General features: G+C 41.6%; 1 protein-coding gene across 2 annotated transcripts; it reads left to right on the forward strand.

Annotated features, from left to right (window-relative positions):
• Positions 1–3,310: 3,310 nt before the first annotated feature.
• LOC124000618 lies at positions 3,311–11,505 on the forward strand. Of its 2 annotated transcripts, none has more exons than XM_046307132.1 (11): positions 3,311–3,495; positions 4,446–4,559; positions 5,884–6,057; positions 6,159–6,299; positions 6,379–6,498; positions 6,597–6,734; positions 8,104–8,313; positions 8,429–8,524; positions 8,753–8,795; positions 10,501–10,555; positions 10,707–11,505. In XM_046307132.1, exons 1-11 carry the CDS (start codon positions 3,487–3,489, stop codon positions 11,446–11,448), a joined length of 1,842 nt encoding a protein of 613 aa, XP_046163088.1. In that variant the 5' UTR covers positions 3,311–3,486; the 3' UTR covers positions 11,449–11,505. The 2 variants fall into 2 exon arrangements, with proteins under 2 accessions (XP_046163088.1, XP_046163089.1); XM_046307133.1 differs by having other exon boundaries at positions 8,756–8,795.
• Positions 11,506–12,850: the final 1,345 nt, after the last annotated feature.

The following is a 12,850-nucleotide window of genomic DNA, read 5'->3' on the forward strand; positions in this document are numbered from 1 at the left end:
AGTATCCGATTTTAAACATGACCTAGTAGGCTCTGGGACCTTATCCACAAAGTGTCTTGAGTAGCAGGGCTGATCTAGGATCGGTCCACATTATCTTTTTCATTAGGATCCAAAACTGATATTTGATCAGCACTCCTACTCTAAGATGCTTTATTGATATGGGCTCTCTGATGTTCTGCTCCTTCAGCCTTAGTGCTGCAGTGCACTGACTCAGGATGATGAAAGGCCTTTCTCTGGTGCATTCCACTGTCTGCTCCATTTTGGCCTCTTCCGGAGACCAGCGCCTCCCTGTCAGCCCAAGTGGCAGCTCTGTCTCAAAAGCCTGAGCCTAGCCAAGCCCCCATTATGCAAACCCACTGCCTTTGATAACAGGATGTTTATTTTTTTATATTTTTTCCTCTTCTTCATCTGTACTCACATCTCACAAGCTCCTCTTCATCTTATGGGGACTCTCCACAAAGCCTTGTGTATTATAGTACTGTCGACGTGTCAGCAGCAACTCATTCTCACATGGTCTCGGTGCAATACTGTCCTTCCTTCAATCCCTTCAAATTCAATATGGAGAACTAGGTCCTTATCCTTCCTCCCACTGATGCTAAACTTGTGAAATATATTTAGTGATGGTGGGCATGTGAATGCGACCTCATGCAAATTGAGTGTGAGATTCAAGTGATTCTAGTGTTCAACCTTCCCAAGTTCTCTCACGTCACCCCGCTCCTCCGCTCTCTCCACTGGCTTCCAGTTGAAGCTCGCATCCGCTACAAGACCATGGTGCTTGCCTACGGAGCTGTGAGGGGAACGGCACCTCAGTACCTCCAGGCTCTGATCAGGCCCTACACCCAAATAAGGGCACTGCGTTCATCCACCTCTGGCCTGCTCGCCTCCCTACCACTGAGGAAGTACAGTTCCCGCTCAGCTCAGTCAAAACTGTTCGCTGCTCTGGCTCCCCAATGGTGGAACAAACTCCCTCACGACGCCAGGACAGCGGAGTCAATCACCACCTTCCGGAGACACCTGAAACCCCACCTCTTTAAGGAATACCTAGGATAGGATAAAGTAATCCTTCTCACCCCCTCCCCCCTTAAAATATTTAGATGCACTATTGTAAAGTGGTTGTTCCACTGGATGTCATAAGGTGAATGCACCAATTTGTAAGTCGCTCTGGATAAGAGCGTCTGCTAAATGACTTAAATGTAAATGTAAATCTTAAAATGACCTTAGCAATCAAGTTATGGAATTTAAAAAAAAGACACAGACAGGTAAGGGCACTTTAAACAAACATATTATTAGCACGCAACGAACTGAACCTAAACTCTTCATCTTTATCAATCTAACTTCATATTCATACTGTTTATTTAACCTGGCGGTATCTGTTTTTTGTGTTTATCTGTTATGTGTTTCAGACACAAAGAGAGGGCAGCCACAGGCTATTGGGTGCATTCAAAGAGAAGGATTGTCTGCAGCCACATTGTTTGTGAGGCCCTGCTGATACGGTTGAATTTCAAGGTCAAGCACACTTTCTGCGGATCATTGTGATGCGTTTCTAGGAGGATGGCTAAAAACAGAGGTTTGGCTAAAAACAGAGGAACCCAGAGGAACCCCGTTCTGCTAGCGGAACCCCTCGCCAACAGCCAAGGAAATTGCAGGGCGCCAAATACAAATCAACAGAAATCTCATAAATCTAATTTCTCAAACATACAAGTATTAGGCAAAGATAAAAGTATTATTAATCCAGCCACAGTGTCTGATTTCAAAAATGCTTTACAGCGAAAGCTCCACAAACGTTTATGTTAGGTCACCACCAACTCACAGAAAAACCCAGCCATTTTTCCAGCCAAAGAGAGGAGTCACAAAAAGCACAAATAGAGATAAAATGAATCACTAACCTTTGATGATCTTCATCAGATGACACTCATAGGACTTCTTGTTACATAATACATGTATGTTTGATTCGGTAAAGTTCATATTTATATCCCAAAATCTTCTTTTACATTGGCATGTTATGTTCAGTAGTTTCAAAACATGCAGTGATATTGCAGAGAGCCACATGAATTCACAGAAATACTCATTATAAATGTTGATGAAAATTCAAGTGTTATGCATGGAACTTTAGATACACTTCTCCTTTAATGCAACCGCTGTGTTAGATTTCAAAAAAACTTTACGGAAAAAGCATAATCTGAGAACATCGCTCAGAGCCCAAACCAGCCAAAAGAAATATCCGACATGTTGAGCAGTCAACATTAGTCATAAATAGCATTATAAATATTCACTTACCTTTGATGATCTTCATCAGAATGCACTCCCAGGAATTGCAGTTCCACAATAAATGTTTCTTTGGTCGATAATGTCCATCATTTATGTCCATTTATGTCCAAATAGCTTATTTTGTTAGGGCGTTTGGTAAACAAATCCAAAAGCGTGTTCAGGTCCAGTCGGACGAAAAGTTCAAAAAGTTATATTACAAGTCGAAGAAACTTATCAAACTAAGTATAGAATCAATCTTTAGGATGTTTTTATCATAAATGTTCAGTAGTAGAAAAGCAATGGAACGAGAGATACCTCTCATGTGAAATGCGCGTGACTGAGAACGAGGCTGCTGGCAGGCACCTTAGTCAAACAGCTCTCATCCGGCCCCCCTTCACAGGAGAAGCCTGAAACAATGTTCTAAAGACGGTTTACATCCAGTGGAAGCCTTAGGAAGTGCAACATAACCCATATCCCACTGTGAATTTGACAAACCTCAGATTTCCCACTTCCTGTTTGGATTTTTTTCTCAGGTTTTTGCCTGCCAAATGAGTTATGTTATACTCACAGACATCATTCAAACAGTTAACAGTTTTAGGAACTTCAGAGTGTTTTCTATCCAATAATAATAATAATATGCATATATTGGCATATGGGACTGAGTAGGAGGCAGTTTACTCTGGGCACGCTATTCATCCAAAGGGGAAAATGCTGCCCCCTATCCCAAAGAAGTTAACAAAGGTGCACATGGGTAACAGTGAGTAAGGTCATATAAGGGCAAATGGCATGCCATTCCCTACATAGTGCAGTACTTTTGACCAGAGCCCAAGACACAGAGTCATAAGAGGGGGAATTCACAGGGGAAGGGCTGAAGAGGAAGGAGGAAATTGTTATCTGAGGAGAAACAGGCTGCATCCCAAATGGCACACTATTCCCTCAAAGGTGGCACTACTTTTGACCAAAGTAGTGCACCAAATAGAGAATAGGGTGCCATTTGTGTCAAAGGAAAATCTATCTGAGAGCAGTGGTGCAAAGAGATCCATGTATTTTCTGTTCCCAAGCAGCAGTGAGAGCACACCTATTTGACATCACAAAGGCATAGGTGACAAAGAGAGAGGCAGAGACATCATTATCATCCATTCCACAACAGGTGTAAGAGCATAAACATGCATGAGAGAGAAGTGTAAGGGGAGAGACTCAAAGGGAGGGAAAGACTGAAGGTGAGACGAGGCTGAAAGCATGACAACGGTAAGGTCCTACATTGACTTTGGGGAAAACATTCTGTTTTGATGGGGCAACATACAAATTGTCATTAAGGATACATCTAATCCATAACCTAAACCTAACCAGAGTGACCTTTTACTCTGGCCTTACAAATAGCAGTGGCTTTTAGAGGATCATATGAAATTCAAGTTTAATAAAACAATAAAAGGATTGTAAAATCATGTAAAATGGTTTAGATTATGAAGACGTAAGACACTACAATATGCCAACCTCATGTACAGCCAAAACCTGCAGTGCCAAAATACCTATGACGTACAGAGTTGCATAATCGAAATTCCATAGACACAAAAGAAGAGGATAGTCACGTAAAGGCGAAAGAAAGAAACCGGTCAAACCAGTGATATATTCATTATCTGAACTTAGCACATGTCAAAGCATTTTGATGACTTTGACATATTTGACAATTTGCACTTTTAAAAGCAGGCTTTTCAACATAGTATGCAGTCAGAGAGACAGTAGTAGTTAGTTATAGATAACAATCAATCTTTCTATCTAAAAGACCAGTCAGTAACATAAATGTTTAGCAAGATTTGTTTTGAGTGTCATGTTACTGATAATCTGACAGTGGTGATGGCCAGTCAAGTGCTTTTGAGCGACAGGAAATCTCAATGAAAATGATATGGTTGGATATCCTATACATTGGTTGGCTGTTGTGTCATCATTAAAACAGCGTCAACTTTCAGTGTGAAACTAAATCCTTAATCCAACACTATGTCTAAAAGTATTTGCCATTGCTCATAGTTCGATGTATCTTGTATTTATGAGTCTTGGATGTTCCTCACACAGTAGACTTGATATCAGGGGGAAAGTGCAACATTTCAAAACAAAGCTCTCACTGAAGATTTGTCATGTGAAAAGACAAGCGAGAGTTTGCAGTGATTTGATGTTGTGGTTTCCCATCATTCTGCCCCCAGCCTCCTATACCCCCCAGGAAGTCATTCTTGGTGAAGTCGTCTACAGTCACCGGGTCCTATGACCTACCATCCTTACAGGACGATTCAGACAACCAAGAGGAAAACGCATCAACGGTAAGGATGATGCCAGAAGGAAAGTTTTTCAAATGCTTCTTTGACAGTGTTACAGTTTTTAAATTGTGTTTGATAGAATGATGGGGCGGTAGCATAGCCTAGTGGTTAGAGCGTTTGACTAGTAACCGGAAGGTTGCGAGTTCAAACCCCCGAGCTGACAAGGTACACAAACTGTCGTTCTGCCCCTGAACAGCCAGTTAACCCACTGTTCCCAGGCTGCCATTGAAAATAAGAATGTGTTCTTAACTGACTTGCCTGGTTAAATAAAGGTTAAAAAAAAGAAATTTAAAAAATGATAGGGACAATGGAAGCCTATGGAATAGCCAGACATCAGAGGCTGCAATGTCAAGAAGCCAGTCTCCCTTTCGGCCAATCTTTGTGACGGCTAGTGACCGGAGGCCTCAGATGTCAGAGCCCCAGGTGAGCAGTAGCCAAGTGAGATCAAACACAGGACAGCACTAAACTTTTCCCCAGGCTCAATTGCTATGACCGCATTAACAAGGTATGATTCAAAGACATGAAGAAATGCACCTTATATACTGTCGTATGCAGGAGACCTGTTTCAAAACTATGGTTGGTCACAATAGCTACATTATCATTTCATTAATCCTAATTGGCTGTAACAGTAAAGTACTTATTATTCATATAATAATAATAATACTTTTGGGGGGTGCTTATATTTGTCCTGTTACACAAACGTATGTAATGGAAATGTTTTACATTTTTTGGTGCATATCCCAACTTCCTCTGAGACACGCGCAGAGAGTAGGGTCACCATTGTACAAAGCCCCTACAGCAATTAGAGCTAAGAGCATTGCTCAAGGGAAGTACGACTGATTTTTTACATTTTTGTTTTACCTTTAGGTATTCAAACCAGCAACCTTTCAGATACTGGCCCAATGCTCTATGACACAACAGTCTATATACTGTTTAACTGCACATAATTGTGATTTGTATCTCAGCCAAGTCTAACAGAAAGAAGCCAATCTGTGTACAAAATCAAGACTTGCATTACCCCGGTGTATGTCCCACTCAGAGCCCCTGGACAAGAGACAGAACCCAGGGCTCTCCCACAGCTATGGCAATGTGATGGATACCCAGCTGAGTCAACAACACTCTCTCTTCTCTTGTGTTTCATTATATCTAGGTTCTTCTCATCCGTTTCCTGTCAGAACCAGCATAGGAGATGCACGCACTGCTGTGCAGAGGCCGGGGCCTCTTCCTATCCCCCCCTCTAATTCTACCCTTTCTAATCTGGCTCACTGTGTTTTGCAGTTAATGTTCCAATTATTGTTGCTAAGTGATTTATGATCTGTTTTGACAGACCTCCAATCAGACTGGCTCCCTAACGGACTATCAGAGCCCCCGTTTGAGCCCCCGTCCTGTTCGCCGCCCTCCAGTTCCTCCCAAGACCCATGGCACTCTTCTAAGCCCCTCTCCAACTGCAAGCGGGGACTATAACAATGTTGATCGATCTAAACTTGGAATGACTGAGAAGGTAAACCAAGAGGACCACTGAATAAGCCAGTATATAGTGTATACAGTAAGATAGGTTGAATAAAAAAATCAACCCACTACTCTTCTCTTGGTTTAACACAGGCCTTAGATGTATGTGGCAAAAATAAGCCCTCCCCTCCTCCTCTCCCAAGGCCTGTGAGACCCTCTCGGTCCCCCATGATGTCCCGCTCCTCTTCAGAGTATGAGAGGACTCTACCTGAAATGCACCTATTACAACCTCAGGTGAGAGAGAGTACTTCATAGTCATTGCAAAGAAGAAAACTGTCAATAAGATATCTTTGCTTTCTATGTATTGGTATAGGATTCCATAGAACGAAAGCACAGTCAATCCCCTCGCCCTGCTCGACCCCCAGCTCGACCCAAATCTGAAACCCAGTCCTTGTATGGGGGCTATGACGTCAATAGGGCCCAGAGTCCGAGGGTAAGCACCACTCATTATTAGCATCACTCAAGTAACTTTTTAGGCCCTTATATCAATTCGCAACTAACATCGCCTTTGGGGTTTTTCATGTTCAATAGCCCTCAAACACAGACAATAAGAGGTCGCCTCACCCTTCACGTCCTCCTCCACGGCCAGGAGGGCCCCCCTCCCACACCCTGTCCCGTTCCCCCTCAGGGATCGAAACAACGACCACACAACTCCAACCCCTGCTGCAGGTGAGAGCAGTACATGCCCCTTGTCTCCAACTGGTGCTGACAGAAGCACAAACACTTACGCACGTGGTGCAGTTCAAAGGATATAGTACAACATGTATTTACTGTGATATGCTGTCATTGCTTTCATCTGAGGTGAAACAGATACAGTACCTGTGTGACAGAGAAGTGTTCACAATGAAATGTGCGAAATCTCTAATTTATGTTCCTTCCTTCCTGAAACTCAAAAAGTTCCCTCATGGTTATGAAATGTACTTGTGTCTTGTTGATTTGTTGTTATTGTTCACATGTGAAAACTCTCATTTCATAAGTGAAATCATATGCAAGTGAAATTTCAACTGTGAAATCATTTGCAAGCGTGTTTTTGGAACAATTCCCGAGACCACATTTACACATGTTGTCACGTGTTTAGTTTCATGTTATTACATGTTACTTTACTTGCTGTCACATTAACTTAACTTAAACACTTGATCATGTGAAATTCAGGTCGTTTTTCCGTAAGGATAAGGACCATGATAGGATGTTTGTAAGATGTTCTCAAGACATTTGTTTTATCAGTCGTCAGGATGTCACGATGGTCCCAGATGGCCCCAAACCATTATAATAAAGTAATGATATGGTGGTTTTATTAGTAAGTGGTACGCTGTTGAGCTGAAACATGACCCCACCTGGGATTTGAACTCACAACCTCGGGATTTGAGGTGCGCTGATCTTTCTGCGGCACCATAATGTCTGTAGCATTGCCCTTCACATTAATGACTTATAATAAGTCTCTGCACTTAGCAAGAGTGCCATTTGACCTGCTATTTTACTGAATCTGACTATTGTCTCATCATTGATTTAATTTATTTCTCTCAACAATTTGAGGTTTTACTGTTGTCTAATCTTCATGGGGCATATTATTGTGTTAAATGTTACTCCTGAATCACTATGCTAAATATAATAGTTTATATTGAGTGTATTATACAAAGCTGAGATTGACTTTGAAATCCAAAATGTAGTAATGCAGGTGAAATCAGTTATTGACACAGATGTGGTGGAGTAGCATAAAGATCATAATGCCGTGAACCAAGAGGTTGTGAATTCAAATCCCAGATGAGGACACTGAATAATAATTACAGAAAAATACAAAAATGGATGCATAAAAGTGACTGCTGAATGACTAAAATATAAATCAACATACACAATGTGTGTAAAAGTTGAAAATCACTGGGTGTGTATCATAATGACTAATTTGGGTTTTCACAAAAAGGAGCTCTTCCACATGTGAAACCATGTGTTTTTTTCCGTAAGGAAAGGCTATGATACTATGATGAAGTTGCAGCAATAGAGTTGCTTGTGTCTGTAAAACAAAACTAAATTCATTCCATAGCCCACCAACGCAAAAGGAGGATATCCGCCTGCTCGTCCTCAACTCCCGCCCCCACCCTCGTTCACCCCCCCACCACCACCTGTAAATAAACCACCACTGTCGTATCGACCTACCACCAAATTCCACTCAGAGTCAGTCTACAGCGAGGTCAGCGAGGTTCAGGACCAATTATCTTATCTAGAAGTACTGCCTGATGAGAACACATTCCAGGTGAGAGACACACACACACACATACACACGTGCCACATCGTACCTGACAATAAGTGGATATAATCCTACCTACATTGTATTCAATAAAAATACATTTGTATCTCTATTATTTCAGTTCAACCCATCTAGCAGTGTCGACAAAACACAGGCAGCACCACAGTTCCAACCTGGTCAACGTTATCAGAACTATCAATTCAATAAGGAAGCAGAGGTACAGAGTGAAGTCTGAAATGATTGATTCGCATTGTAATGATTGGGGGGGATTTTCTATCCTTCTTTTGTACCAATGTATGTCGTACGTCCTATTCTCAGTGTCGAAGCCAGAGCCAGGCTTCACATGAGGTTTTCCCTATTTCTGTTGCTGTTCACCTGCATTATTAGATTATCCATCAATTCAATTTGACCTAAAAACCTATTTGTACCTATTTTTGTTTTTCAGCAGGAATTTGAAAATCTAATGAGGTGGATGAAGAGAGTTGGATGTGAGTTAAACATTATTACGACAGATGTACACTACCAGTCAAAAGTTAAGAGACACCTACTCATTCCAGGGCTTTTCTTAATTTGTACTATTTTGGTATACAGAAGATGGCCCTATTTGGTAAAAGACCAAGTACATATTATGGCAAGAACAGCTCAAATAAGCAAAGAAAATGAAAGTCCATCATTACTTTAAGACATGAAGGTCAGTCAATTGGGAAAATGTCAAGAACTTTAAAAGTTTCTTCAAGTGCAGTCACAAAAACCATCAGACGCTATGATGAAACTGGCTCTCATGAGGACCGCCACAGGAAAGGAAGACCCAGAGTTACCGCTGCTGCAGAGGATACGTTCATTAGAGTTACCAGCCTCAGAAATTGCAGACCAAATAAATGCTTCACAGAGTTCGAGTAACAGACACATCTCAACATCAACTGTTCAGACGAGACTCTGGGAATCAGGCCTTCATGGTCGAATTTCTGCTTTGAAACCACTACTAAAGGACGTCAATATGAAGAAGAGAATTGCTTGGGCCAAGAAACACGAGCCATGGCCATTAGACCGGTGGAAATCTGTCCTTTTGTCTGCTGAGTCCCAATTTGAGACTTTTGGTTCCAACCGCCTTGTCTTTTGTGAGACAGAGTAGGTGAACGGATGATCACTGCATGTGCGGTTTCCACCATGGAGGAGGAGGTGTGACGGTGTAGGGGTTCTTGCTAGTGACACTGTAAGTGATTTATTTAGAATTCAAGGCACTCTTAGCCAGCATGGCTACCACAGCATTCTGCAGCGATACACAATATCATCTGGTTTGCACTTAGTGGGATTATCATTTGCTTTTCGACAGGACAATGACCCGACATACCTCCAGCTGTAAGGGCAATTTGAGCAAGAAGGAGAGTGATGGAGTGCTGTATCAGATAAACTGGCCTCCACAATCACCCTGACCTCAACCCAATTGAGATAGTTTGGGATGAGTTGGACCGCAGAGTGAAGGAAAAGCAGCCAACAAGTGCTCAGCATATATGGGAACTCCTTCAATGAATCTAATTAATTTATAAAGACCTTTTTACATCAGCAGATGTCAAAGTGCTATACAGAAACCCAGCCTAAAACCCAAAACAGAAAGCAATGCAAATGTAGAAGCACAGTGGCTAGGAAAATACTGTTGGAAAAGCATTCCAGGTGAAGCTGGTTGAGAGAATGAGGATTTCTGTTATTCCCTGTTTGGACATTTCCTGTTAAGGATTCAGGATTTGTCGTTTTCTGTTTGGACTTGAATAAACTCTGTTTCTGTTACCAAGAGTGTGTAAAGCTGTCATCAAAGCAAAGGGTGGCTACTTTGAAGAATCTAAAATCTAAAATCTATTTTGATTTGTTTAACACTTTTTTTGTTACTACAGTATTCCATATGTGTTATTTCATAGTTTTGATGTCTTCACTATTATTTCACAATGACGAAAATAGTACAAATAATGAAAATCCCTGGAATGAGTAGGTGTGTCCTAACATTTGACTGGTACTGTATTTCGTATTATTTTACAATACATTACATTGTATTTAATTCATTTTTAAGGATGAAAGAACATGCAACTGTTCTTCTGTAATTGTTGTACTGTTCTCAGCTGTCTATGATTCAATAGATGACCATATATTACTGAGGGATAATACATTTGGTTTGTAATTGTGCATGTGGTTCTCTTTCAGGCTGGGAAAACATGCCTCCTTCATTTCATGGCCTCAGTCTAGAGGATGAAACTAGGTGAGACCAGACTAAACTCTTACTGTACACATGTGGTTAACACACCATTTCAAGGATAGAGCTTTGATCTTACATCTAATACACGCAGGCATACCATTTAATCAGCACGTATTTTATTAAACATTTTTTTTAAATAAATCCATCCCACCAGGGAGTTCAGCCAGAGGTGCCTCTATGTGAAAAATGGCCTCCGTCTGTTCAACTGCCTCCTAATGAAGCGTAGCGATACCCTGCGAGGCCACATCACAGAGCTCAACGACCTTGCCGAGAAGCTGGACAAAGTACAGAAGAAAACCAAAACCATGAGCATCGCAGGGGGCACCACGGGCGTAATAGGAGGGGTGGTGGCCATTGTGGGCATTGTCCTCGCCCCCATAACCATGGGTGCCTCCCTCATAGGGACGGCAGTTGGGGCGGGCATGGTGGCTTCGGGTACTGGGATGGGCATCAAAGCGAACATGGACAACAACAAAATCAACTCTGTGGACAGAAAGAGGCTGGAGGAGGTGGTACAGAAGTACACAGCTGAGATAGCAGACGTGGAGTTGTGTCTTTGCTTCATCCACAGTGGGATGGCTGAGCTGAGGCGGTATAACTTCCACAGGCTCCAGCATGCTGATCCTGAGGCCCTGCGGATAGCCAGGGTGGTGGAGGCAGTGCATCCTGGGTGTAATAAGTCCCAACAGTTGGGCATGAAGTCTAAGAGGATCCTGCAAGGATTTGCGAGAGACATGGACCTGTATTATACTGACAAGGACGGCCAGAGGCTGAAAACGGGCTCTGAGACTAAGTTTGCCACCAGGATCCGTGATGTGACCCAAGAGCTACAGGAGGAGCTCAATGAACTGCACCAAGTGTGGCAGACCTTCTTTCTAGCAGCCAGTAGATTTTGAGGTGTGTGCCTGCCGTGGTTATTGCAGTAAAGGTATGGCAATATTTTGGACACATGCAAGATACTTTTTTTTTTGGGGGGGGGGGGCGTAGGGAGGTGCTCATTTTTTAAAGTGGGTTGCCCTAATGAAGCCTACATGAAGCCAGCCTTTGCTGACAAGAAATTTCAGCCCCTGTGAACAGCCTTGGTTATCAGTGCAAACTTGCAGTGCTAATATTTGGGAGTCTCAGCCATGTACATAGGCTGACATTAAGTGGCTTTCAGATTGCAGGCCTGCATAGGACAAAGGCAAAGCAGTGGTACTGCTCGGTGTCGGCTGTTTTGGGCAGCTTTGCTGCATGGAGAAGGTGCTTTCTGTATCCATAAGTCTCCATATATCCATGAACTTTGAAATGTTTTAATCCTCTCGACTGTCGTGCGATTTGTGGTTTCAAATAAAGTATTTAAGATGTAAGAGTATGAATGTGAAATTTTTTATTATGCAGTGTGTAGTGCTGAGAATATCAATGGGACATTTTATCTATATACTATTTGTGAATTATCTGAATACTAAAAAGGACATTCAATAAACTTTATTGAAACGTTGTTGGCTCACATAAATGTGATTAGTATAAGACATCAAAGGATGATTTATAAAACTGGCCCCTGTTAACTCCCAATGTGCGGAATGATATGGTTCCCACTAGCTTCTATAGCCACAAAGTCTGATTCCACAGCCACCAAGTCAAAATTGGCAAACAAAAATAGATTTTGGTCTTAATTCAAATTGAGGGGTTAGGCATAAGGTTAGCAGTGTGGATAGGGTAGGTTTATATCACATTTTAAGAAGATAATTTGTAGAAATAAGTGGGGTTTATGACTGTGGTTATAGAAGCTAGCGAGTGCCTGTGGAAGGATATCCTAGGTCTACATCAACGATGTATATAAACCCTGAAAAACTTATGCTATGTAGTGGCCATTTAGAGGCTTTGAAGCCAACGGTCGGCCATATTGGTACTCACCAGTAGGCTCAGTCCGCCATAAGACTGAATGGAATTCTATTTCAATTAAATGTTTCAAGGACAAAATTACATATATTGAATTATTATTTGCTGTAGTTGAGGACAGTAAACATTAGTAACCTCTAAAAATGTGACTAGGGACAAATGTTATGTATTTTTTCACTTTTTATTTGTATATTTATCTCACATAATATAATTGAAAAGTATGCATTATGGTCTCTGTAATAGAATAAACGCGACAAAAATGAATGTAGACATTAATAAATGCTTTTATATAAGTTCCAAAATATGTTTTACAATGACGGGGGTACCACGATGGGAGGCACGGAGGCTTCAACACAGCGACTATCAGTATTCTAGTGTGTATATATAAATCATTGGTCTTTTGGGAGTTGTATATTT

This window comes from Oncorhynchus gorbuscha, linkage group LG16 (genome assembly GCF_021184085.1).
Source record: "Oncorhynchus gorbuscha isolate QuinsamMale2020 ecotype Even-year linkage group LG16, OgorEven_v1.0, whole genome shotgun sequence".
NCBI classification, from domain to species: domain Eukaryota; kingdom Metazoa; phylum Chordata; class Actinopteri; order Salmoniformes; family Salmonidae; genus Oncorhynchus; species Oncorhynchus gorbuscha.